This window comes from Cucurbita pepo, chromosome 10, assembly GCF_057944985.1.
Source record: "Cucurbita pepo subsp. pepo isolate OVF chromosome 10, ASM5794498v1, whole genome shotgun sequence".
Lineage (NCBI taxonomy): Eukaryota > Viridiplantae > Streptophyta > Magnoliopsida > Cucurbitales > Cucurbitaceae > Cucurbita > Cucurbita pepo.
Window position 1 is genome coordinate 18,935,450 of NC_141807.1, and position 26,825 is coordinate 18,962,274.

A 26,825-nucleotide genomic window follows, 5' to 3' on the forward strand; every position below is an offset into this window, starting at 1 on the left:
GATGTCTTTTTGGCAAGCAGACATACGACTTCATGCATAGTCCATTGAGTTTTCGGTTGACACCAAATTTGGTGAGCTTTCATCTTTTATATAGACAGACTAAATTCTCGCATGTCGAAACTCATGTTGAAATCCCAACTTTTGAGGTTATGGCTCAAGGCCCTACCCGACCTTCTTCGAGCTTGTGTATCGCTTCGTTCTCTCGAACTTTGTGTATGTCTCGACTTATCTTCAATGCACACTCTTGGTGTGTTGGGTGATGCACCGTCCTCGAGCGCATCATGACACTTCTTAATCTTGACCCATACATGACCGGATGGGCATCACTTGAAGGTCGCCCTTTGTCTATCTTGACGTGTGGGGGTCACAACCTACTTTCTCTAGTGAAGTTGTGACACAAGCGAGAGCGCTGGCCCTCAAGGGGGTGGATCTATTGGCCCCCCAAGGGAATGGATTGTGAAATATCATAGGAAACGAAGCATTTCTCACCGGGCGTGGAAGCATTTCTATTTATGTAAAGTTTTTAAAGAATAAAAGGTTTGTAAAGAATCATATGTTCTACAGTCCTTTCCAACTTTACTTCATTGCTCAAATAATTTCTCAATCTCAGTAGAGCAACTCAACTCCCAACTATCTGTATTCAACTCAAAGGGGATTACACAAGAACCATTATGTAATAATATACTTTCCTTTGTCACAAATCTGGTTGGTTGATGATCAGAACACAACCAGACTACACAGTCATGTATGGACACTCACAAAGCAATTGCTTTAGTCGAGGACCCGAGCTCAATCTCCATTTCGAGTCGTTTTTCGCATCAAGCACGTCGTAAACTCCACGAACGCAGGAGCCCATCAATTTTGCTTGATCTCCATAAGCATTTCCACCACTTTCTTCATTTTTGGCCTTTTGGCTGGTATGCTATCAGTACAGAGCAATGCAATCTTGAGAGCTGCAAGCATCTCCTTCCTCCACCCGAACGACACCGTGCTCAGCCGGGAATCGAGTATCTGTTCGGGTGTCTCGCCTCGTGAAGGAGCACTAAGCACCCACTTCACCAAATCTACTCCTTCACCAAACTCCTCATCCACTGGCATTCTAGTCGTGAGGATCTCGAGCAAAACGACACCGTAGCTATAAACGTTTCCCGGGGCTGTAACTTGCATCGTATACGCATATTCTGAACCGAGAACAAACAGTTAGAACTTAGAATCGAAAACTTAAAAGACGGTTCGATTCGAGCAAGTACCTGGTGGAATATAACCAAATGAACCTGCAATGGCACTAATACTAGCAGTGCCTCTTGATGGATCTAAAAGTTTTGATATCTCAACCTCTCCAACCAAAGCCTTGAAGTTTGCATCCAAAAGAATATTGGATGATGAAATATCAAGATGGATTATAGCCACATGATGAAGGAAAGCTAGCCCTTCTGCCGCTCCAACGGCGATCGAAAATCTCGTGGGCCAATCGGGTTCGTATTCGGGTTGTTTCGTAGACTCGTGAAGAAGCCGAGCCAATGTCCCGTTCGGTAAGTAACGATGAAGCAACAGAGCCACGTCTTCGTATATAACATACCCAATGAGTTGCAAAAGATTAGCATGGCTAAGTTTACCAAGCCTTTCGAGCTCTCTGATCATCTTACTTTGATGATGAACGATCGTCTTATCCATCGCTTTTAGTCTCTTAACCGATACGATCATCCCCGAAGGCACGACCGCCTTATAAACAGTACTAAATGTCCCAAATATGAGCTTGTTTGAATCCTTAAACGTTGCTTTCACGACCGCATCGAGATCTAACTCCTGTCGGAGATTATCGTCAAAGACATTTCCAGCTATTATGGTTGGATGATCCTTGATGATTTCATCATCTACAGCTCTTGAAGACTTTCCTGCCTTTTCCTGCTTTTCTTTCGTCACAAAGAGTAAAACAACTATACTAACCGATACGAAAACAGCCAGCCCGGAACCAATGACGGCTAGTATGATCTTGTATGAGACCTTTTGATGGTAATCTCGAGTGTACGAACCAATCGAATTTTTACACGTAACGCTTAATGGAGCCCCACAAAGGCCTTTGTTTCCCAGAAAACTGGAACTTGAGGTTTTCTGGAATGGAACAAAGAAAGGAATCGAACCAGTAAGTAGGTTATTCGAAAAATTCACGTCTATCAAGCTTAACATGCCCTTAAGCTCAGACGGGATATCGCCCGAGAGACGATTGTTCGATAAATCTAAAGAAACCAGTTTATCGAGTTCCCCCAACTCCGTAGGCACCGGTCCGTTTAGACGATTGAAGCTCAAGTTCAAAGCTATCTGCAAGTTCTTAATACGACCGATCTCGGAAGGGACGGTTCCAGTTAGGTAGTTACTACCGAGTCGTAAGTCGAGAAGCTTTGTACATTTTCCAATCTCTTTAGGTATATCTCCTTTTATTGAGTTCTGTTCCAAAAGTAAGTACTGCAATCTTGATATATTACAGATATCTGAAGGAATAGTACCATTAAATCGATTGCTGCTTAAATCGAGCTTGTTGAGATTCTTGCACCGGAGCATCGATCTAGGAATGTCGCCATACAAGCTATTACCGGAAAGAATAAGCTCCTGCAGATTCACCAGCTCTCCGAGTTCATGAGGAATCACCCCGGTGAACTCGTTCGATGCTAGATTCAGCAGAGTGAGATTCGAGCACCGTGAAATCCAAGACGTAATGTCGCCCGAAAGGTGATTGTTATCCACTTCAAAGTAAGCAAGGCTACTGACATTGCCAATGGCTGGAGGTATCGAACCAACGAGATCATTGTTCCCAATTCGAACGCTCGTAAGGCTTTTACAGTTACCTATCTCTTCAGGAAGATAGCCAGTCAATCTGTTTTGTGTAAGAACCAAAATCTCAAGCTTCCCCGAACCGAAAATACTTCGAGGAATCGAGCCTTCAAGCCTGTTGGTATGAAGATTCAACACATGGAGCTCGGAAACCGAACCGAGATTATCAGGAATTACACCAACAAAGTCATTCTCATAAGCTGTAAAAACTCTTAGATGGCTCAAATTTCCAACCCAACTTGGAATTGAACCATTCAACCTATTGCTAGAAACTAGAAAATCCTCCAATTTCTCTAATCCTTGAAGCTCATTAGGAATTTCTCCCACAAGAAGATTATTGGAAAGGTTCAATGATTTGAGATTCTTGAGACCACCAAACTCGGGCGGGATCGAACCATCAAACTTATTCAAAGACAAATCAAGGAATTCGAGCTCGGATAAGGTTGCGAAACTCGACGGGACGTCGCCGTGGAAGTCATTGTAGGATAGATCAAGCCATTTCAGAGCTTTGAGCTTAGAAATCAGTGTTGGAATACCTCTAAGAGAATGACCTGAAAGATCAAGAGCTTCAACCATGGAATGATTCCAACCACAATGAACACCTTTCCAAGAACAGTACTCAGAGATGTTGGAGCTCCACTCAAGAACTTGAAGCTCCTCTCTAATGGCGGACATGGTGATTTCATCATCAAGAACAGCTCCCAGAAACTGGGAGTTGAAAAGAATTCCAAGAAAAATGGAGAGATAACAACACAAAAAGGCCATGAAAAACCCCTTTTGAGATCTTCCCTTTTACTCAAAACTCTATAAGAAACACATTTCAGCAAACCTTCTCAGTTTCCCACATAAATGAGTTCAATAAACAGAGAATTTCTAAGAAAACCCATCAAAGGGAGAACAGATTTACAAAACCCCCCAACAAAACAGTCGATGAAACAGAGTAATCCGAGGAACATTCGAGACAAGACAACATGGGAAACCCCAAAAAGACAATCAAACGACAAAGAAGAAGAGGGAAAGAGAGGATTAGAAGAGAACCTGGAGGAGCAATGGAGGATATGTTGATACCCACATGAAATCGATCAAGAGGAAGATGAAAAAGAACAGAGAAAATGACATTGTGAGTGTTTTTTTTTTTTGGTGGAAAAGGGAAAAGGGAAGTGGAAGCAGAGAGTGTTAGTGTATGTATCGTGGGACAAGATGCTTTATTAGTATATTATTTCAGTATATTCAGGTTCTGTCTTTTGGATTTTCTCTCCTAAATTCCCCATTTTTTTACATGGATTTTGGGAAATTAATGATTATGATATATATATATATATATAAATATACATGACATCTTGAGTTAACGAGAGAGAGAAATGAAACATTTCTTTATAAGGTGTGGAAATCTATCCTTAATAGACGCGTTTTAAAACAATGAGGTTGACGACGATACGTAACAGCACAGTAGCTTCTCTGATAATGGCTAATAAAGCATCTTGTTACTAAATTATAGTTTATATATATCATATTGATATTTTATTAAAGGTAAATATCTACATATTTGTCTTATTACCTAGGTATCTTCCCTTGTATTGTTCTCTCCATTTATTACTAGTTCCATATAGTTGTAATTTATTTGATTATAAATAGAGAACTTTCACGCACCATTTAAGTGTAGTGGATTAAGCAAACATGAAAATCTCTCCGAATATATTTATGATATTGAAATTTGAGCTTTTAGAAATTAACGCGAATATTATATTATATTCTTTTATGAAATAGTAGTGGATTTGTTAAGATGTTTTATATTTTTTTAAATAAAAATTAGACGGGAAAATGAAAATTATCTATTTTTTTAAAATGGGAAAAAAATTCTGTTGAACCTAATCCCCATGAAAATAAATGAAAATTTTTGTCAAGATGAAGATTGAAATAGGAGGTAGGGATTGAAAAGCTTTCTCGTACTTGTTAGATGTGAGATCCTACATCGATTGGAGAAAGTAATGAGTACCAACAAGAACGTTGAGCCCCGAAAGGGGGAGGGCGTGGATCATGAGATCTTTTTAACGGCGTGGAAATCTCTCCTTATAGACGCGTTTTAAAAACTTTGAGGAGAAGCTCAAAAGGGAAAGTCCAAAGAGGACGATATTAGCTAAGAGTGACCTTGAGGTGTTACATCGAGGCTCGAGACAATGAGACAATAATCCCTTAAAGTCATGTGAAAAAATGTTAAAGGAGAGAGAGAGAAGCCTAAGATTATATTCCTTCCATGTGCAAGAGAGAAGGAAGATAATGTAAAGGAGGCAACCATGTGAGAATGAAAAAAATGACCCATCTCTTACCTAAACATCATTTCAATGTGTATGAACAAAACAACTAGGCCCCATCACATATGCCATGCTACCCCTATTTCTATTGTTCTTCTTCTTCTTTTCCATCCAATTTCAACCAAATCGTTCGAACCCGGTCTTTAAATGACTTGAGAATCTAACCAATTCGGACTACTCAGCCTAAACCATAAATGTTGGGTTAGGTTAGATTTTGTTCGGTTTAAGTTGGATTGAATTTTTGAAAACCCAGAAAATTCTGGTTGGTTCATAAGTTGACATTTTTCTGATCGGGTCAACCCTACCAGCTCGAAAATAGGGTTACAATTTAACTCTATTCTACCCTGCTTTTAAGATTATTATGTGTAGTACCTCATTCAATCATGATTCTTAATGTGAGACCTCGTGCATTTGTATGTTACAAAAGCATGAATTACTTTTTCAGTATGTGATGTACGACGTGTAGACTATGATATTGTATACGTTTTGTTCTTTTCTGGTGGTTTTTGGCAACATGAGTGTGTGGTAGCCCATAGTCAGGTCTGAAGGGTACGTATACATATGGACAAACTTAACTCCCGAACTGCATGCCCAAATTCCTTCCAAAACCTCAACTTTTGAGGTTAAAGCCCGGGGTCCTACCCGGCCCTTCAACAAGCCTATCTTTGTCTTCATGTCTATTCTGATGTCTTTGTCTTACTTATGTCTCAACTTGTCTTCAATGCCCACTTTGCGTGGTGGTGTGTTGGATGATGCATCGTCTTCCTCGATCGCATCATAACACTCTTCTATATTGGCCCACATGTGGCCGGATGGGCGTCTCTTGAGGGACGCAACTTTGCTTGTCATGACGTGAGGGTCACAACCTACTCTCTTCATAGTATGGTTGTGACATTCTCCCCCACTTAATATAGTCATCGTCCTCGATGACTTTCTCGGGGCGCATTCGCCCCACTGATTGTGAAATAAGCCTATCTAGTGGGTTCATGTCCCTGTGTATAGAAATACTATGCATCCAACTTTTCCTAAAAAAGAAAGCAAAGCCCAAAGAACATGAAAACTAGGTCTCACTAGTCATGAAGCATGTTGCATATGGTTGCATTTCTCGATCCGAACAATGGGGTCATTTACTTAAATAGTCATCCTATGTCTATCATTTTTTCAAGCAAAGGCAATAACCTCAGTACGGATGACGATACCAGCTAAATAGGTTATAGAATAAAGTCACGTTAGATAGTTTTCCGCACATAACAATCATGACATGCACGCAATAACAGTCTTACTTTAAAACAAAAAGTAGGGTCGTTACAAATACATAACATATCTCGAAAGAATAATGTTATATGTTAATGGATAATTGTATCTTAACGAGTCGAAAACATAAGATATCATTAATAACTATTTGGGTTTTCGATTTTCGAGATTTAATATTAAAAAAAAAAGGAGGAGAGAGAGGTTGATGTAGGGTTGATATGAACAAGTAGTCCAAGGAAACACAACCAAACAAAGGCAAACAAAAACTCCCTCAATTAAATTATTGGAGGGAAGCCCCATTATTCATGTTACATATACCTCCTACAATAAAATATCAAATCAAATGGGGATGTGGGACCCACTCGCCCAAACATGTTATTAATACGTCAGGTTCTGAGTTCGAACGATAAATTTTTTTCAATCCAAACAACCTTTATTAAATTACGAACCGAACCCAACCATTAAATTTTTGTGTTGAGTTGAGCGAATTCATTGTCGGGTAAGTTTCGACTCGCACGAAAGACGTAACAATCTGGACACTGTCTCGAAGAGTGGCTCGGTGAATGTGAAGATGCGGACTACCTGCACCTGGACAGAAAGACCCTATGCAGCTTCACTGGGATTGATTTTTTGGTCCGACATTTCTGTACGACATGATCATGTTATTTACTCATCGCTTTTAAGAGTGAAAACTATCTGTTTATCTTCCTAAACTAGTACAGTTCTTAGCCATCATATCTTCCTAAACAAGGTACCGAAAGGAAGGTACCTTGTTGGTATAAGTAGTAATTTTCAATTCGTCTTAAGCCTTTCTTAGCCATCATATCCTCATGGTCGCTCTCATTCGAATGTGGTCTCGATTCATTTATGTACTTCTCGTTTACTCGATTTTAAAACTTTGAAATAGTAGGTGTTGTTTTTGTGTACTGAACTACCTCGAGATTTATTAAAAATACAAATGAGAACATATAGTGGATAAAAATTACACGTTCTATCAAGAAATAGCTAGCATTAGACCATAACAGTGAATAAGATATCAATTATTATTTCAAAGGTCAAAAGTTCAATTTACACTATGACAAAAGTAAAATACGTGAACCATTTTTGTCCTAAAAAATAAACGAAAAACTTTACCAGAGGGAAAATAAAATAAGTTCTCAGTCCCGTCTCGACTCTATAGACATTGTTATTTATAACAATCATCTATTCAAATTACTAAAATCGTACGAGATTTTTAATAACTATTTTATTAGGTTAGTTGGGATGCACGTAAGTTGACTTGACCAAGCGGAAAAATATATGTGATGAGGCAATGGAGGTAGGCATTGTGCCATGATAACACCATAAATGCCATCCTAACTTTGACCTTCTCTCCCTCTTGTTAAATATTTGTGAGATTCTACGTCCACGGGAGAGGGAACGAAACATTAAGGATACGAAAACCTCTAACGAACAAACATGTTTTAAAACTGTGAGGTTGATAACGATACATAACGGACCAAAACGAACAATATCTACTAGTGATGGACGGATGCAGTTACAAAAATTAAAATACTCTTTTTTTAAAACGGTTTTATTTGATTTCAATGACATAGTTTCGTAGAAACACTTTGTAAATATGTTAGGAATCTTTTTTTAGAGTTGTTCATCTAATCTCGATTACCCAACCCAAAACATATAAATTAGTTCGGTTAGGTTTTTTTCAATATAGGTCAGCGTTGAATTTTTTAAAAACCAAAAATTCGATTCAGTTAAGACTATTTAATGTTTGTCACCAATGCTAGTAATGCGTTGTAACTTGATAAGTACGATTTTTTTAAAGTTAAAAAAATCGATAGCTCAGCTCAACTCAACTCAGACATAGATGACTGAGTTAGGTTGGGTTGTCAACTTTGTTCGGTTTGCTCGAGTCACCAATTCAACCTTGTGCACCCTCCTACTTTTTTAACTAGGCAACGTTTTCTATTTAGCTAATGGTACCGGTAGACCGTATTAAGATTTTAAATTAAGTATAAAAGAAAAAAACTAATAAACTTAGGAGTCTTTTGAGTCGGTAAAAGATAATTTAGAGACGGAAACGTGTAATTTAACGAAACTAAAAGCACTAAATTGAAACTAAACTAGAACGATAAAGATGAAACTGAAAGAGTTAAAATCAAAAAAAAAATTACCAACTCGAGCTAAATTTATAATTTGACGGTAAAAATATTATTTTGTTCGAAGAATTTTTGCATAAATAAATAAAAAAAATAAATAAAATAAATAAATTAAAAAAAAAAACATAATTGTTAGGGAACAAAGTTGATGAAAATAGGGGTCAAGACTCTAAAGTCATGTGAAGGGGTGATGGGTGTGGGGATAAATAAAATAAAATAAAATAAAAAAGATTTTTCTATGATTGGGACTGAGCCCTCCCTTTAGAAGACATGTATCATGGCCCTTCTATCATGGATTGTCTCTCCTAATTTCTCTTTCTCTCTCTAGCTTCCGAGTCTGAATTCGGTATCTAACGACTTCGACATCCCTTCTGACATAATCATGTTACTCATCGCTTCTAAGAGTGATATGAGTTTTCGAATATTTCTGTAACGGCCCAGATCCATCGCTAGTAGATATTGTCCTTTTTGAGCTTTTCCCTTTCGGGCTTCCCCTCAAGTGGTTTGTTCTCCTCCCCAACCAATGTGGGACATCACAATCCATCCCCCTTCGGGGCCCAGCGTCCTCGCTGGCACTCTTTCCTTCCTCCAATCGATGTGGGACCGCCCCCAAATCCACCCCTCAAGGGCCAGCGTTCTTACTAGCACACCGCCTCGTGTATACCCCCTTCGAGGAAGAGCGAGAAGGTTGGCACATCGTCCGATGTCTAGCTCTGATACCATTTGTAACGACCCAGATCCACCACTAGCAGATATTGTCCTTTTTTGGCTTTCCCTTTCGGGCTTCCCCTCAAGGCTTTAAAACGCGTCTGTTAAGGGAAGGTTTCCACACTCTTATAAATGGTGGTTTGTTCTCCTCCCCAACCAACGTGGGACATCACAATTTCTTAAAATACTCAAGCCACGTGTTACTCTTATTTTTTTCAGGTAAAGGTAAAGCATCCCTGCATGGATGACAATGAATGCTGGAATAGCTATGGAAGTCAAGATAAGACAGTAATATGCATTGTTTTTCAGTGAGGAGTCAATCTGTCATTTTTCATTTTTATACTTAAATACTATATTATTATTATTATTATTATTTTAAATTAAACGTACAAGTCTCTGGTTCCTTTGAAAATGTTTATTTTAAAATAACCTATATCCTATTAAAATACCTCTGATCTAGGCAAGAAAAAATTATGGGCGTTAGAGAAGACTATTCTCATAGACTAACATGAGTCTTTTTGGCATAGTTTGTCCTCGCTCGCGTACGTTCTAAGAAAATTTTGAAAAAAAATCACCCAACAACGTGGAATTACTCCAAGTAAAACACACTTGATTTTGGAGTTTTTACGATTCAGCCACTCAAAAGGGTTTAGAGTTTCTTAGTGACTGACAAAGAACGTGCACATAGCTGATATAGAATAATAGTTTTCAAGATCGTTCTCGTTCTATTGTAGTCTCAATCCATTCCTTTGTGAAATTTAAGGTTTTGTTAGACATAAAAATTAAGAACAGAGACCAACATATTTGTCGGCTTTCATCTTTCATGGGCCTAAGGAAGCCCAATATATAGCCCAAAGAACGTTTGGTTCTGGGCCAGGATTAACACAGATTTTGTGCCAAGCCCATCACAGTAAAGAAAAGCCCTGCAGTTCCATTAGATATCGGTATATTTGGAGTAGCAAATTCAAAAATAGCCAATAATAGAAACCTCCTATTTAAATTGAAAATTATGTGTGTGCATGTATGTATGTTGCATGCATGCCTTATGTTTCCGACTTTGTGAAGTCCAAGATCAAAATGAGAGCGTGATTTTCCAGCAACTACCGATCTTTAGAGGGTCTATTTAAGACGTTTCAATTCATCATTTCGAGAGACGATGAAGAGATCGACTAATCTTTAAAGAATCTACCTTCCCATCCGAAGTAGTCATATCCTACTTCAAGAATAGTTTGTTAATTATTCCGGCCCTCTACCATGAGGATTTTAGCACTCAATTTCTTTTAAAAGAGGTCGAATTGAGCTCGAGAGAAACCCTCAAATGTATAGCTTCTCAAAGAGACGGTAGATAGCAGCATTGATTTGTATCTTCATTTTTTATATTCGTGACGAACTATATTTTCCGGATTCGAGTCAAAAACCTCTATTATGCTGTTCCGAGGAAAATTTTGGTGGCCTTTTATGGCTGTAGTCAACTCTTAAGTGCAAGAAATCTACGATGATAACGAACTCTGGTTTAGGTGGAGATTGATGCAGCGATCGGCTATAGGGAGTCCCATCACACTAGTCTAGATTTCCTTTTGTACTTATCTTTTAAATACCTATAACGATCCGTGGCTTGAGTCTGTTAGGAATCACGGATCTCCACAATGGTATTATATTATCCACTTTGAGGATCGTGGCTTGAGTCTGTTAGGAATCACGAATCTCCCTTTGGGCTTCTCCAAAAGGCCTCACACCAATAGAGATAGTATTTCTCACTTATAAACCCACTAAATTAACCAATGTGTGACTCACTCCCAATAATACTCAACATAGTCTCTCAAAATATGGGTCGTTACAATAATAATACAAAACCCTATGCTGCTACAACATACTATTTTCAAAATCGTATCCAATTTAAATATGATACAAACTATCAACTAATATCTAAAAATAAGTAAAAGTATATAACTAACTTGTCTTCTTTGCCTTGATCAACATGTATTTGATGTTGATTGTAAGTAAATGGTGTGTGGTAGGCTTTCAATTCATCCCAGATTGCTTTGAGCTTGGTGAAATATGTTGATAGTGTCATGGTTCCTTGTGACCTCATTGCTATCGACTTTTGTATCTGAAAAACTACTGGAGCATTCTTTTGTGAGGGTGAGGCGAGAGTCCTTCATTGCACTCACAGGGGAGAAGGGATCATCTCCAATATAATTGGTTGATCGTGTAGATCAACCCACACTTGATGAGCTGTCTTGGCGTGAATAATGCCTTTAGCGATATCTGCTTCAACAGAATGAGTTAACCAAGATATTATCATACTGTTGCACTGATTCCAGAGTTCAAATTCGGTTGGATTTGCATCTTGAGACGTTATTCAATTGTGTCATCAATGAAGCCAATTTTCTTTTTTGCAATAAGAACATGCATAACTGATTTATTCCCAGATTGGTAATTTGTTCCATTTAATTTGATTGGAACGAGTGAATATCTTGGCAGCTAAATGTTAGTGTATATTTAATGACAATAATTAAATTCATAACTTATTAAAACGAAGGGTAATAAAAATAATAGTCAATTTGTGCATAGCTCAACTAATTAAAATATATACTCTCAATTTATAACTTACAAGTTTAACTCCTCCATCCCTGCATATTGTTGAAATATCGTAACTAAAATAGATAAGGACTTAGGACGTTTTACACGTGTATAAATTAAATTAAATAAAAATTAAAAATTGAGAGGCTAAAATAATATTTAAATAAAAAATAATTGAGAATGGATTTGAAATAATTAAAATAATTTCGATTTAGTTTTATATTTTTAAATGTAATTTATATATTATGAAATAGATCGGGAAGATCAAGACGAGTGTAATAGCAGCTTCACTCGTGAATCCTGCTAGTTTCTAGGGTCGTCCAATCTCTATCAAAACTCCAATCAATAATCAAGGCAACTCAAGAGGTGTCAGCACCGACTGAAGTTTCTTGTCGCAATCCATCTCCTGAGGCACTTCTCAGAGAAATTCACATGTTAGCCACACAACAACTACATTCATCGGTGCATACTCTCTATCAGAATCTTGGGGAGTACTGAGTGATTTCATAACTTGAAAGAAAGACGGGATCAATCTCGTTCCTAGATGTAGTAGTCAATCAGCGGGAGTTTTAACACCAACTTTCGTTGATAAATAATACCCCACAACCCAAACAATTTGCTGGACTATTCAATCTGGTTACCACAAAATATACCGATCACGAAATTTATACTGTAATTAAGTAATCGTTTCTTTCATATATCTCGAGCTTTCAAAAAGTGGTTTGTTCACGCCAAACAAAGAAGGTGACATGTTTTTTTTTTTTTTTTCAGATTGAAAATTTAAATAAATAAATAAATAAATAAATAAATAAATAAATAAATATATATATATATATATATATATATTTGAAATAATTAATAGAAGGCTAATTACAAGATAAAGACAGGCAACTCAGTCGGTGCGGCGGAATAAACGGAGGAAACAGCACCGTTTACGTTTCCAGACACACTACCCACTGTTTCTGTGCGCAGTGAGATCACGTGGACTCTCTCCTTAAGTCATACGAAATTTTAATAAAAGTCAACGTTCTACACGTGGCGTGTGTTCAAACCTCTGACAGAAAAGTAACAGTGATCTTGATTGTAGTGGATAGTTTAGAGTTTAACGGTAATGAAACGACGCAAATTTCGGACGGTTTTGTGGCATGGTCACGTGCGAGGTACCGACCGTTAATGTTTTTTTTTTTTTTTTTTTTTTTTTTTTATGATTTGAGTTTGGTTGAATTTTTAAAAAATAAAAAATTTTAATTTGATTTATTGGTTACATATTTACGGTCGAGTTGACCCGACCAACCGAAAAATAAGGTCACAACGGCCTGATCCAACTATACCCTTTTTTATAAAAGATTAAGAATTTTAATGTTTGTAACTGATATTAGTGATATATAATATCTCAAGCATCATTTGATATTTGAAATTTACGAGATTTTAGCTATTAATACGATGTATCGTGATAAATATGATTTTTTAAATAATTAAAAAAAGTAACCCCCAACAAACCAACTCGATCCAATTCGAAAAGAAAGTTGGGTTGGGTTGGGTTGGTTATGAACTCTATTCGTGTTGTTTAGATCACCAACTCAATCAACTCGAAATTTCAATCAATTTCTCATCAATTTCTATGTACTTAAAAATTTTAAAGGTGATTGTGAAGTTAGCAACACATGTTACATGATGGACTACTGAGTAGGATTAAGAATTGACAGGTAAAAATCGGTGAACGAGAGATTTAATCTAGTGCAAGTGTACATATTGTCAACAAGTACTACCGAGAAATAATCCAACATATTGATCCCACAAGACTAACGTGATCGAAAAGGTTGACTTTAAAGCGCGGTTGAAATTTAAATTTTACTTAAAACTTTAAATCCGAGAATGTTCATTGAAATATTCTAGTTAGATAGGAACGATTTTCTTTTTCTTTTAATTAATTAATGAACTGATTTTGCTTTATTTTATTATTTTATTATTATCATTTTTAACCGGGTTAATTTGACAAATATTTAATACGTCTTTAAACCATTAAAAGTAATTTATTTATAAAATTGAAAATTATGTGGTAAAGGGTCTTAACGTTTCAATTTTTAGAATAAATATATTTAAAATATATTAAAGATTCTAAGCTGGATTAGAATCTGAGTCTACAATATTAACTCTTTTGCGTTTAGACTGCTCGTTTATAAACTTTTCAAAATTTTCAATAATATCATTAAATTTTTAAAATAATTTAAAAAATACTATTATTATCGGTTTTGAATGGAAACTATTAGCTTCAAAAATATCATTAAACATTAAAAAGTTTTATTAATACTCTTCAACTTTTTACAATTTTTTTTTATTTTTAAAATACACTTACGGTTGGATGATGGAAGTCTCACATCCGCTAATTTAGGGAATGATCATGGGTTTATAAATGAGTAATACTAACTTCATTGGTATGAGGGCTTTTGGGGAAGCCTAACGTAAAGCCATGAGAGCTTACACTCAAAGTGGACAATATCATACCATTGTAGAGAGTCGTGTTCGTCTAACATGGTATCAGAGTCATGCCTTAAACTTAGTCGTGCCAATAGATTGGTAAATCCTCAAATATCGAACAAAGAACTCCAAGAGAAAAGGAGTCAAGTCTCCTCGAAGGCAGTAGAAAATGACTAAGATTCCAAAGGAGTCGAGCCTTGATTAAGGGGAGGCGCACTTTGTTCAAGGGGAGGTGTTGGATGATGGGACTAGTCGAGCCTCGATTAAGGGGAGGCGCACTTTGTTCGAGGGGAGGTGTTGGATGATGGAAGTCCCACATCGGCTAATTTAGGGAATAATCATGGGTTTATAAATGAGGAATGTTAACTCCATTGTCATGAGGCCTTTTGGGGAAGCCCAAAGTAAAGCTATGGACAATATTATACCATTGTGGAAAGTATGAGTCGTGTTCGTCTAACACTTACCATCCGTATTGTATTAAAAATTTTAAAAGTTCAAATTTATTTATTATTATTATTATTTATTTATTTAGGAGAAAATACAATTTAACGCTATATTAATTTGAAATTTATTTGGTAATGTATTTAATTTGACAGAGTGGGAGGGAGAAACGCAATTTGACAGAGTGGGAGGGAGAAACGCGTGAGATGGCTGATTACGCGGAAAGATGTTAGAAAAAAAAATGGTGCATTGGAGTTTGTGGATTCAATTCCTTTTTTATTTCCACATTCAATTATGAACCATTTTTATGTCTAAAACTCTGCACATTATAAATATATATTACGGACACTCCAAACCAAACCATCTTTCAATTCCCAAACTTTAATTCTTTTTTCTTTTGTAGAATGGGAAGCTTGCCTAATTTGCTTCTAATTTTCCCTTTGCTTTTCTCTCTCTTTGCTCTCTCTGTTTCTTCCGCTCCTCCTCGCCACCGCCTCCTCGATGGTAAGCCAAATTTCTTCTCGGGTCCGTATATTTTTCTATCAAGTTTTGTGAACTTTATTCGAGTATGGATGTGTTTTTTCTTGTTTTGCTATTGATTTCGTTGTTCATTATATGTACTCTTCTAACCTCAAAACGAGCTAAAATCTAAGTCTTAAGTTTGAATCTTCATCTTGAATGGTACTTGAGATGGGATATTACATTGGAAGTTTCTTCTTCCGATGACTGATAAGAAAGATAGAACTTGGTTATATTTCATCACTTCAACAAGTTTAGTGATGAGTATAACGACTCTATTGTTTCGACGGAGAGTGTTAAATGAACACGACTCTCCACAATGGTATTATATTGTCCACCTTAAGCATAACCTCTCATGGTTTTGCTTTAGGCTTTCCCAAAAAGCCTCATACCCATGAAGAGAGTATTATTTGATTATAAACCCATGAACATTCTCTAAATTAGCGGATGCGGGACTTTCATCCAACAGAGAGAAGGACTTATGATTTGCATTTCAGGAAATTTTCAAACGAACAATATATCGATAGAGTACATTGAATGTACAAAAAAAAAAAAAAAAAAAAAAAAAAAAAAATTATCACAGAGTCTCCGTAAGCTACTCTAGGAGGAATGGTGTGCTAATAATTTAATAACTATTTTTTTTGTAGCTCATTGATTTTAAGTTTTATATTTATTTAGTCCAAATTTTTTTAAAAAAATATTTAATAAATATTTAAAATTTTAAATATGATTTTGAAACTTGTTTGGTATATTTTTGGACAGGTCTTCTCCCTAACGGTGACTTTGAAACTCCACCAAGCAAATCAAACCTAAACAAAACAGTGATCATAGGCAAAAACTCCCTCCCAAAATGGGAAATCAATGGCCTCGTTGAATACGTGGCAGGTGGGCCCCAGCCAGGTGGATTCTACCTACCCATTCCTCGTGGGGCCCACGCGGTGAGGTTAGGGAACGAAGCCTCAATCTCACAGAAGGTGAGGTTAAGATGGCGTTCCGTCTATACGCTGACGTTTGGGGCCACAAGGACTTGTGCACAAGATGAAATGCTAAGAATTGAAGTTGGGGCTCAGTCAGCTAACCTTTCCATTCAGACTCTGTATAGCAATGGAGGTGATACCTATGCCTTCACTTTTAGGGCAAATCGGAATGTTGTGAACGTCACGTTCCATAACCCGGGCATTCAAGAGGACCCCACTTGTGGACCGCTCTTGGATATGATCTTCATTAAGGAGATGCCACCTGTACGTCGCATTCCAGGTAACATATCTTGAACTACACACCATTAAGTAGAATTGGGTTTAATTAGTTAAAAACAAAAATCCACCTGTACGTCACATTCCAGATAAGACATCTTGAACTACACACCATTAAGTAGAATTTGGTTGAATTAGTTAAAAACAAAAATTCACCTGTAGTCACGTTTCAGATAAGATATCTTGAACTACACACCATTAAGTAGAATAGGGTTGAATTAGTTAAAAACAAAAATACTCCTGTACGTCAAGTTCCAGATAAGATATCTTGAACTATATACCATTAAGTAGAATCAGGTTGAATTAGTTAAAAACAAAAATCCACCTGTACGTCGCATTCGAGGTAAGATATTTTGAACTACACACCATTAAGTAGAATCGGGTTGAATCAGTTAAAAACAAAAATCCACCTGTACGGTACCTTGAAGTTTGCATTCCAGAGAGGATATCTTGAACTACGCACCACACTAAGTAGAATTGAATTTAATTGGTTAAAAACAGAAATTGTTAGCAAACCGTACCTAAATCTAAATCTAATTGGTTAAGAAGAGGTAAATGTTATATTTGTGTCCAACTTACCTAATCAGGGATGGTGGTATTTGCTTGCAGGTAACCTTTTGTTGAATGGAAACTTTGAAGTTGGTCCTCATGTGATAAAGAGTTTCAACAATGGAATCCTCCTTCCTCCAATGCAAGTTGATCACATTTCTCCACTACCAGGCTGGATAATTGAGTCTCTCAAGCCTGTAAAATACATTGACAGAGGCCATTTCTTTGTCCCTTCAGGGAATGCAGCCATTGAATTGGTTGCAGGAAGAGAAAGTGCCATAGCCCAAATAATCCAAACAGTTCCCACAAAGTATTATAATCTCACCTTCACCGTTGGAGATGCCAGAAATGGCTGCCATGGCTCCATGGATGTCCAAGCTTTTGCTGCCCGACAAACCATCAAAGTTCCTTTCATTGCTAGAGGGCTTGGAAGGTCCAAAACTGCAAGTTTGAAATTCCAAGCAGTTTCTGTTAGCACAAGAATTACATTTTACAGTGCTTATTACCACACCAAGCTCCATGACTACGGCCATTTGTGTGGCCCTGTGTTGGACAATGTTATAGTCGTTCCAGCTTAGATCTTAGGCTGCCAAATAATAGTCATATCAAAGTGTTACTTTGGAAGTTGGTTTCTTCAAAAAAAAAAAAAAAAAAAAAAAAAAGTGTTTTCTATTGTTCAGATCCAATGTTAGTGAAAAGCGTGTAATGGGTCGACTTGTTTCAATACAGAACTGAAAATTTGTTCTTCTTTGACATAACTATATGGTGTAGATTCCTATTAAATTATAAACATGCTTAAGAACATAATGTAAAATCTTAAAATCGATCTATAAGAAAGTGGCATATTCCAATGCTTATCATACAAGATTATAGCTATGTCACAGAACTGAATTCACTCCCCCTAAAAGGCATTATTCTGGGGAGATTCAAAAATGGAGAAGCTAAGATGATACTTCAAAGCTCTATGTTCCGTATGAAGCTCTAATCAATTCTAGTATATCCTGTACTACCCTACCATATTTAATTTGCTTACAAAGCAGGCCTAATCAAAACTTCCCAATCAATTGGGATTGTCCCGAGACTCTCTATGGCTGAGTTTGGACCAGGCTATAAATGAACGGATCATCTACTCAGAGTTTGTCAAGCAATCTGCAAAAGGGAAATGGAAAGTAAAGAAACATGTTCAATTTTCCCGGAAAATTTTGGCAAGTATATCTGTGTAAACTAAAGGGTTTTATTGGATTTGATTGCTTTGAAGCCATCAAATAGATAGGAAATTGGGAGTTGAGTGTGTCTTGTACCGTGTAAATATAGGGATCTTGGCGTCCACCTGTTCCTGATCTTTTGATCTCTTCCAGTTTCAGCAGCCTGTCAAAGAAGGCGAAACAGAAACCAAATCAATTTTGATCCTAATCAATCTGTAAGCTTGAAAATATAGATCTCCATATTGGCTATCTTTGAATCTTTCGCCTAATGAATGGTATTCCAATGGTGACTATATAAATTATCATCAGAGGTGAGAGTATTCCGAGGGCATAGATGATCCTACCGTGTACAGTAAATGTGTGAATTGGAAGCACTGGATAAAAGCATGACTTTAGAGCCAACGTGGTGAGGAGGTGGGAGAGAGAAGGATGAATTACATTCTGAGAGCCTTGCTTGTGTCAGGGCTGTCACCGAGCACTTGGCGTATCTTCACCTCAGAGGAACAGCCACCAGAGAGGTAACTCAGAATCGCTTCGGCACGCCGGCGCATATGAGCGGATGCGACGTGCTTTTTCCTCCACGCGTGACGAATCATTTCCAACTTCTTCTCTGCTCTGGTAACCAGGCGACGGATTGGCGCGCTTGTGTCCACACTTGAGCTGCTTGACAAACAATAAGTCGTCTCCGAGGACGCGGAGCCTGAAGACAGGGTCACGTCGTCTGTAGGAGTGAGATTCCGGTTCCCGGATATCCGTACTGGCCTCGAACGACTCTTTCTCACGACCTGTGTGGAATTCGTTAGACTTGAAAGAGTGATAAACTCAAAATCAACGAAGTATTTACTAATTGGCAACTAAACGCTTATCGATCGAAGTATTGAGATATTGAAATTCAATGACTGATAGGTAAGTAATCAGGAGGAGGAAGTAGAATTTCTAACATTCTGATCAGATTTAAGTTCATACCGAAGAAGAAACAACAAGAAGGATCCGATAGTCAAACATCTTTGAAAATAATAAGCCAAGTACTAATGAACACAAACTAAATTCCGCTACCAGCAGTAGATTTTCCAGTTTCAGTGACAGAATCCGATTGAAGTAAACTTATCCAGAAACTAATTCAAGTTACAAAAGCAGAAACGACGACCAAAATCAATAGCTCTTTTACTCAAACCAAGGCACGGGATTCACACACAGCAGAAACTGCGCAAACAAAAAGAGCCAAAAATACCACATCGAACAAAACAACATACAAGAAGAACGAAATTATGCAAAACAGGTTAGACTGAGAACCATTACATTAAGCTTTAGCTCGTCGCGATAAGCTGAAGTAGAGAACAGCAACAGCTCCTGCGCTCGAGTCTCGGACGATTCATCTGATCTAGTGAGTACTGAAGAGCAAGACTTCGAATCATCACAAAATGGCGACATCTCACTCGAGCATTTTCCACCAAGAATTTTCTCCTCAAACAACCATTCGTCTTGAGAAATCGGTCTACAGAGCAACCAAACACAGAAACAGAGATTTAAAGCAAGAAGAAAAAAAAGGACGATCAGATACAATCATTCAACAGAACAGAGCAAATGACAGAGAAAACAGGAAATGGAATACTATCCAATATCTTACAAAGATGGCGACGGCGGAGGAGATGGCGGAGGAGGCGGTGAAGTGGAGAGAAGGAGCAGAGCAGAAGCGACGGTGCGTTCTAGAGCGCAAGGGAACTCTGCCATTGATTCTCAATAACGAATTTCTGGCGGGTGCTTTCCAAATATTTGAATTTTGTTCTCTCTCCTCTCTCTCTCTCAATCTCTCATTTGTATGGCTCATTATATACCCCTCCATTTCCATTACGTGTAACAAATAGTTTGAACATTAAGTTACTACTTGAATAGACAATCAAATCTAACTCAACTAGACACAATACATATTATATTAATAATTAAAATATCAAATATTTACAAGTTATGACACGTCACTAACGTCGTTATAAATGTTAGAGTAGGATTAGGTTGAGTTGACCTGACCAAAAAAAGTCAACGAGTAAATCGAACAAAATTTTTGTTTTAAAAAAATTCAACCTAACCCAGTAGGGTAGTCCGCGTTATGCAGTCACTTCGATTAGAGCATGGCTCAAATTGGATGGGAAAACGATGCAAAGTTGGTTGAGATTACTTTCCCTAATCGAGTATAGTTCAAAATGGGTTCATTACTTTCCCTAGTCGAGTCAATAATACGACAAACAACGCAAGAAAAGGGAGCGCCTTAGCCCTGAGAATCGAATTCTAAATCGGTGTGGCACTACTAGAGGCTTCTAATCAATAGAACGGGAAGAGGAATCAGCCAAAAAAAAAAAAAAAAAAAAACCCACCAAAATAGGCATGATCGAGGCCTACGCCCTATAGAAACTGTCCCTTGGCCCGTAGATCCTGACACAATGTTAGAATTCTAGCTCTTCTATAGTGGTATCTCACTGATGGCTCGGGCCCTCTCGGAAGGTAGCCTTCTTCGCCCTCCACCTAAACTGAGCAGGAAAGGCCCAAAGCCAATCCCAGGGAACAGTGAAGCTTCATAGGGTCTTCCTGTCCAAGTGGAGGTAGTCCGTATCTTCACATATATGTCTATTTCACCGAACCTCTCTCCGAGACAGTGCCCAGATCATTACGCCTTGCGAGAAATTTCCATCCCGATCGTTACAAAAATAAATGAGAAATTTCGCTTTATTCAAATACATCAAAAACGGAGTTGCAATGAAGACTTTAAAAAGAGTACAAAGAGAGTCTCAAATAATTTCACATTACAAAAGTACATTCCATTCATCCTTGAAAGGGAAGATGGTTGAATAAGTGAGAGCCAAAGTAATTTACATTCTTCTTTTGATTTTACAATGTTTACCTGTTCATAATCAATATACTTCATCGATCGACCCCCTCGATCTTGTCTTCGACCTCGGAGTATAACTGTCGCAGTTTCTCGATATTTTCCTCCGAAGTTTCCCAATATCCACGCCCGTTCGCCTCCAAGAACGTTTGCACCAACTTCCTAAACGAGTTTGGATTCGTTTTCATCAGCCTGTTCAACATCTCCTCGTCTTGAATGAACGTCGTGTTAGCTTCTTCGTAAACCCAGTTGTCGACTTGGCCCGACGTTGCACTCCATCCAACCGTGTTGGTTAGCCTCTTCTCGATTTCTCGAACACCCTCGTAGCCACTCGACATCATTCCCTCGTACCACTTGGGGTTCAACAGCTTGGTTCTTGCATCAAGTCGAACCGTCTCGGCGAGCGATCGGACCTGTATGACGCAAAGATTCGTGTTAAGTATGCTTATCGGTGTGAGCTTATAAGAAAATTGTTGATGATGTCTCACCTGAGCATTGGCTGTAGTGGTATCAGCAATGTAGGCATTAGGCTTCTTCCCATCCTTTCTCAGGCCTTGAACTAAATTAGTCGGATCGGAATCAAAGTAATGGCTCACGTCGGTCAGCGAGATCTCGGACGAGTCGAGGTTTTGGAACGTGGCATCAGCCGTGCTTAGAGCCATCTCGAAAACTTTTCTCTTCTCCATCATACCAGCTCCAGGAGCATCACAATCAAAAGCAAAGGATTTCCTGCTCAAATACATGTCTTGGAGTTGCTTCTCATCGTTCCACGACGAATTCTCGACAGCAAGATTAATGTTAGATGAGTATGATCCAGAAGCGTTCGAGAAGACTCGAGTTGCAGCTTCTCGAACCTCGATACCAAGAGCTTGAGCTTGTTCCATTGCGTGCTTCCTAACAAAGTTCTGCTCCACAGGCTCATCCATTTCCGCAACCATCTTCACCGCTCGATCCAAGAGGTTCATCTGCAAAACAAATCGTAAGTTCGTGTCGAAAACAAGAAACTAGAAAGCTTCTGAGAAATGTAGGATCATCCACCTGATTGATGAACAAATCTCTAAACACGCCCGAACAGTTGACAACAACATCAATCCTAGGCCTTCCGAGCTCTTCGAGGCTCACAGGTTCGACTCGGTTGACACGACCGAACGTATCAGCTACCGGCATTACGCCGATCATCCACAGAACCTGAGCCAGGGATTCACCATAGGTCTTAATGTTATCAGTACCCCACAAAACAAGGGCAATTGTCTCAGGATATTTGCCTCCATTTTCAGCCTTTTGCCTCTCTATTAACCTCTCCACCACAACTTTTGCACTTTGCATTGCTGCTGTTGTAGGAATAGCCTGTGGATCAAGGGCATGAATGTTCTTTCCTGTAGGCAAAACTTTCGGATTTCGAATCGGGTCGCCACCGGGGCCCGGCTCAACGTATTTTCCCTCCAAAGCCTGTTTCAAACTACCCAATTCGTTGTCCGTGACAATGAGCTTCAAACACTCGGCCAAGAACTCGAATAGTTTCCGCAGCTTCTCCCTGTCAGCCCTGTAAAATTTGGTGTTTGACAAGTACTGAACCCACGGTTCGTTTATACCGAATCCTAGGATTGAGGTGAGCTTATCACCGACGTCGACGACTTGACCCTTACTGTTAGTTGATCGTTCCACGAACGAGGAAATGGCCCCACGTGAAGCCTCGGTAATTTGTCGAAGCAGCTCGACATCCTTCAATACTCCCTTGTCATTGCCTCGGTACAGATCTTCTATGTTTCTTCCAACTGTGTTTGCTAGTATTGATGGAAGAGATGAAATGTCGTCTTCGGGACGGTCGAGTGCAGCGATGTTAACCAATGTTGCTACTGCCTCCATGGCGGATGGTGGCTCACCAATGATATGAAGTCCACAAGGTAAAAGACGGGATTCGATCTCCATGATCTTCGAGTATACTTTCCCGACGACAAGGTCGCGATCTTTAGCTGGGATTTCCTCTCCCTCCTCAGGTAGTTCGACGTCCTTATCGAGATTACATTGTCTAGCAGTACTGACAATCGAGCTAACAATCTGCGCCCCACGACCCGTATCTTTAAGCGATTGGTACGAGGAAATAAGCTCACTCAATTGCTTAAGCCCCTTGTAAAGCCCTGCATTCTCTGCTGGGGGTGTCAAATAGCTAATGGTATTAGCATAGCTTCGACGTTTAGCAACGGTCGCCTCGGATGGATTATTAGCTGCATAATAGTATACATTCGGAATGTTACCAATCAAACTGTCGGGATAACAGACATCGCTCATTCCGACTTGCTTTCCGGGCATGAATTCAAGCGAACCATGAGTTCCGAAGTGAAGAACTGCGTCGGCCTTAAAGATATTCTCAACATAAGAGTAATATGCTGCAAAACCATGATGGGGGCTAGCAGATTTAGAGAAGAGAAGTCTCATCGGATCACCCTCGTATCCGAACGTCGGTTGAACACCGATGAACACGTTTCCGTACTGCTTTCCATATACCAACAGATTCTCTCCATCCGAGTTCAAATGGCCAGGAGGCTTACCCCAGTTCTCTTCCAAGGTGGACGAGTAAGGTGTCAATTGTTGGTACTCACGAACGTTCATCTTATAAGCAATGTTTAGATTCGGGCTATTGAATTGCGCCTCTTTGTCATGAATAACATCTTCAATCAAAGCTTCGGAAGTTTCGGGAAGGCCTTCGACGTTATATCCGTCCTTCTTGAGGTCTTTCAGGACGGAGAAGATGGAGGAGAAGACATTCAAATAAGCAGCCGTTCCAACATTTCCCTTGTCAGGGGGGAAACTAAAGACAGTTATAGCCAGCTTCTTCTCAGCCTGCAAAAATGCCAATATTTATCATACGGCGACACGTCCATGGCAGATCGAACCACATAACTTGCTCGGTATACGAAAGAACGTTTTGGGGTTGTTAAGAAAAGAATCATGCTAGTTATTGGTACGAGGCCTTTTGGGGAAACCAAAAGAAAAACCACGAGAGTTCATGCTCAAAGTGGACAATATCATACTATTATGGAGAGTCGCGATTCCTAACATGGTATTAGAGTCATGCCCTTAACTTAGTCATGTCGATAAAACCCTCAAATGTCGAACAAAGAAGTTGTGACCCTCAAAGGTGTAGTCAAAAGTGTCGAACAAAGGGTGTACTTTGTTCGAGGACTACAGAGAAAGGAGTCGAGCCTTGATTAAGGGGAGACTGTTCGAGGGCTCTATAGACATCAAGGGAGGCTCTATGGTTGTTCGAGGGCTCCATAGACTTCAAGAGAGGCTCTATGGTGTACTTCGTTCAAGGAGAGGGGAGTCCCACGTTGACTAATTAAGGAGATGATCATGAGTTTATAAGTAAAGAATACATCTCCATTGGTACGAGGCCTTTCGGGGAAACCAAAAGCAAAGTCACGAGAGCTTAAGCTCAAAACGGACAATACCATACCATTATGGAGGTTCGTGGTTCCTAACAGCTATCAGAGAAGCTATTTCGATCGATTATAGAAGTGAATACCTTAGATTTTCTTTTAAGTTCAGCCCATTTGATCGCCCTGGTGCATAGCTGCTCAACCCTCTTGTGAAGTGCATGAGATTTCCCTACATTATCAACAATGTTCACATTGTTCAAGTCCTAAACAACTAACCATTTCATGAAACCAACAACACTTGAACAATGAAGGAGCTTTTACATACCAGTTCGAGGATCCCGACCGGAGAAAACAATAGGCTCCATACCACCATCGAGCTCCGGTAGAGCGACCTGAAGCGCCACCTGAATCGGGTGCAAACCCAACGTGCTATTAAGCCATTCCTCAGTAGTTTGAAACACCAAAGGCAAAGCAACAATATAAGGAACATCAAGCTTTGTCAGTGCTTCAATAGCTCTAGGATGATCCTGTCTAGCAGGCCCTCCAACCAGAGCAAACCCAGTAAGCGACACGACCGAGTGCACGAACGGTTTCTTCGTCACCGGATCGACAAGATACCTCTCGACCGGACCCGAAAAATCAAGCCCACCAGCAAAAATAGGTATCACTTTAGCCCCTCTAGCCTCCAACTCCATAATCACAGCCACATAATGGCTCTCATCACCTGTAACAATGTGACTCCTCTGCAAAATAAGCCCAATCACAGGGGCCTTAGAGTCCTTAAGCTTCTCATTAGCATCCCTCCTTGTTCCATACCAATTCAAATACTCCTTCACATCATCATACATACAAGGAGCCAAAGGGTGCCAAATTCCAGTGTCTAAATACAAAACTGGCTCAGAATACTCAATCTTAGCCCCTTTTAAAGCAGGAACATATGAACCAGATATCATTTTCAAGAAATTTTGAAGATTATCAGGTGACCCACCAAGCCAAAATTGCAAACTCAATATATAAAGCCTAGCATCCTGTGCCTTATCACTAGGCAAGTACTTTAATACCTTTGGCAATGTCCTTACAAGCTTCAACATGCTATCAGCAAACCCAGCTGATTGCTTCTTCTTCTTAAACAGCTGAAAAAATGGACTCTTAGATTGCCCCAATTGTGACATACTGAAACTCCCAAGCTTGTTTAATCTCATCACTTCAGGCATCGATGGAAACACCAAAACGGCGTCGAGTCGATCCCTTTCTTTCTCAACAGCTGCCTTCACTTTCAAAGCGAGTTCCTCAACGAAAATCAATGACCCAATGAAGATGTTCGCATCCTCCACGTCTTTACAGAATGTATTGTACGTTGAAACATCGCGAAGCTCTTCGACTAAATAACCCACAACTTGGAAATTGGCATGGGTTTTGTTCTTGTTGAGAGCTAAAACGGCGGCGGTGAGTGATGATTGGTATTGTGCTTCGAGAACGACATACACAATTTTGACTGTCGGAAGGCCGTTGGTGTTGTCGGGAACGACACGCCGGACTTCGGGACTTGTTTGTGTGAAGAGACCATTGCCGGTGGCGACACATTTCACTTTCACGGCGGATTTTGAAGAAATGGCGAGGTGGGTTTTCTTGGGGAGGAAGGAATGGAGGAAGAAATGCTTCTGGGAAAGCGATGAGAGCTGAAGCTCCGATTTGGAAGCCGGTAAAAATGGCGATGACATCAAGGACGCCATTGATGACGGGAAAACAAAAGCTCTAAAACAACCGATCAAGATGGTTTATGAGAGCTTAATTTTTGGATTTAGCCTCAAAATTGGGAGCTCGCTAAAGGGTTTTTCTTCTTGTTCTTCTTTTTTTCGATTTCTTTTCCATTCGAAGTTGCAGAGAAGTGGGTTTGTGGTTTTAACGGAGAGGAAGAAGAGGGAAGAGGAACGGTTTTTTTGTGTGGTTAGTGGTGAGTGGAAGGGACACGTGGCGAACTGGGTCATCAGGGAATTTTGATAGTGGAGGAGTGTACTTTTGAGGTTGAGCTTCAATTTCAGCCATGGAGGAGAGAGAGAGAGAGAGATGTAGAGAGAGAAGTAGAACATCCATTTATCTGAAAGGGGATTTTTTGATGGAATTTGGTGCAATCTGATTGGTTGGAATGGATTTCTTCAAATTGTTGTGGAGGATGAGATAGAAAATTGGGGATTTTTTTAAATTATTAATTGCATTTAATTCTTAATGTTTGTAAAAGATTCTTTCATTGGGTGTGTGTCTCTAATGTAAAAAGGACAG

At 39.0% G+C, this 26,825-nt stretch overlaps 4 protein-coding genes across 4 annotated transcripts; 1 reads left to right on the forward strand and 3 right to left on the reverse strand.

Moving 5' to 3' along the window:
• Positions 1-554: 554 nt before the first annotated feature.
• Positions 555-4,007, reverse strand: LOC111803885 (leucine-rich repeat receptor-like tyrosine-protein kinase PXC3). Its single transcript, XM_023688489.2, has 3 exons — positions 3,868-4,007; positions 1,251-3,633; positions 555-1,181 (listed from the first exon to the last, which is right to left on the reverse strand). The coding sequence occupies exons 2-3, from the start codon at positions 3,592-3,594 to the stop codon at positions 856-858; spliced, it is 2,670 nt and encodes an 889-aa protein (XP_023544257.2). The 5' UTR covers positions 3,595-3,633; positions 3,868-4,007; the 3' UTR covers positions 555-855.
• Positions 4,008-15,105: 11,098 nt separating this feature from the next.
• LOC111804000 (protein TEEBE) lies at positions 15,106-17,840 on the forward strand. The gene is made up of 3 exons (XM_087127378.1): positions 15,106-15,265; positions 16,043-16,537; positions 17,143-17,840. The coding sequence occupies exons 1-3, from the start codon at positions 15,166-15,168 to the stop codon at positions 17,658-17,660; spliced, it is 1,113 nt and encodes a 370-aa protein (XP_086983504.1). The 5' UTR covers positions 15,106-15,165; the 3' UTR covers positions 17,661-17,840.
• LOC111803781 (uncharacterized) lies at positions 17,700-20,087 on the reverse strand. The gene is made up of 5 exons (XM_023688318.2): positions 19,915-20,087; positions 19,587-19,782; positions 18,726-19,072; positions 18,384-18,450; positions 17,700-18,231 (listed from the first exon to the last, which is right to left on the reverse strand). The coding sequence occupies exons 1-5, from the start codon at positions 20,016-20,018 to the stop codon at positions 18,223-18,225; spliced, it is 723 nt and encodes a 240-aa protein (XP_023544086.1). The 5' UTR covers positions 20,019-20,087; the 3' UTR covers positions 17,700-18,222.
• Positions 20,088-20,991: 904 nt separating this feature from the next.
• GUN5 (magnesium-chelatase subunit chlH, chloroplast, putative / Mg-protoporphyrin IX chelatase, putative (CHLH)) lies at positions 20,992-26,577 on the reverse strand. Its single transcript, XM_023688481.2, has 5 exons — positions 24,871-26,577; positions 24,692-24,774; positions 22,204-24,006; positions 21,654-22,130; positions 20,992-21,578 (listed from the first exon to the last, which is right to left on the reverse strand). Exons 1-5 carry the CDS (start codon positions 26,276-26,278, stop codon positions 21,201-21,203), a joined length of 4,149 nt encoding a protein of 1,382 aa, XP_023544249.1. The 5' UTR covers positions 26,279-26,577; the 3' UTR covers positions 20,992-21,200.
• Between the last annotated feature and the right edge of the window lie 248 nt (positions 26,578-26,825).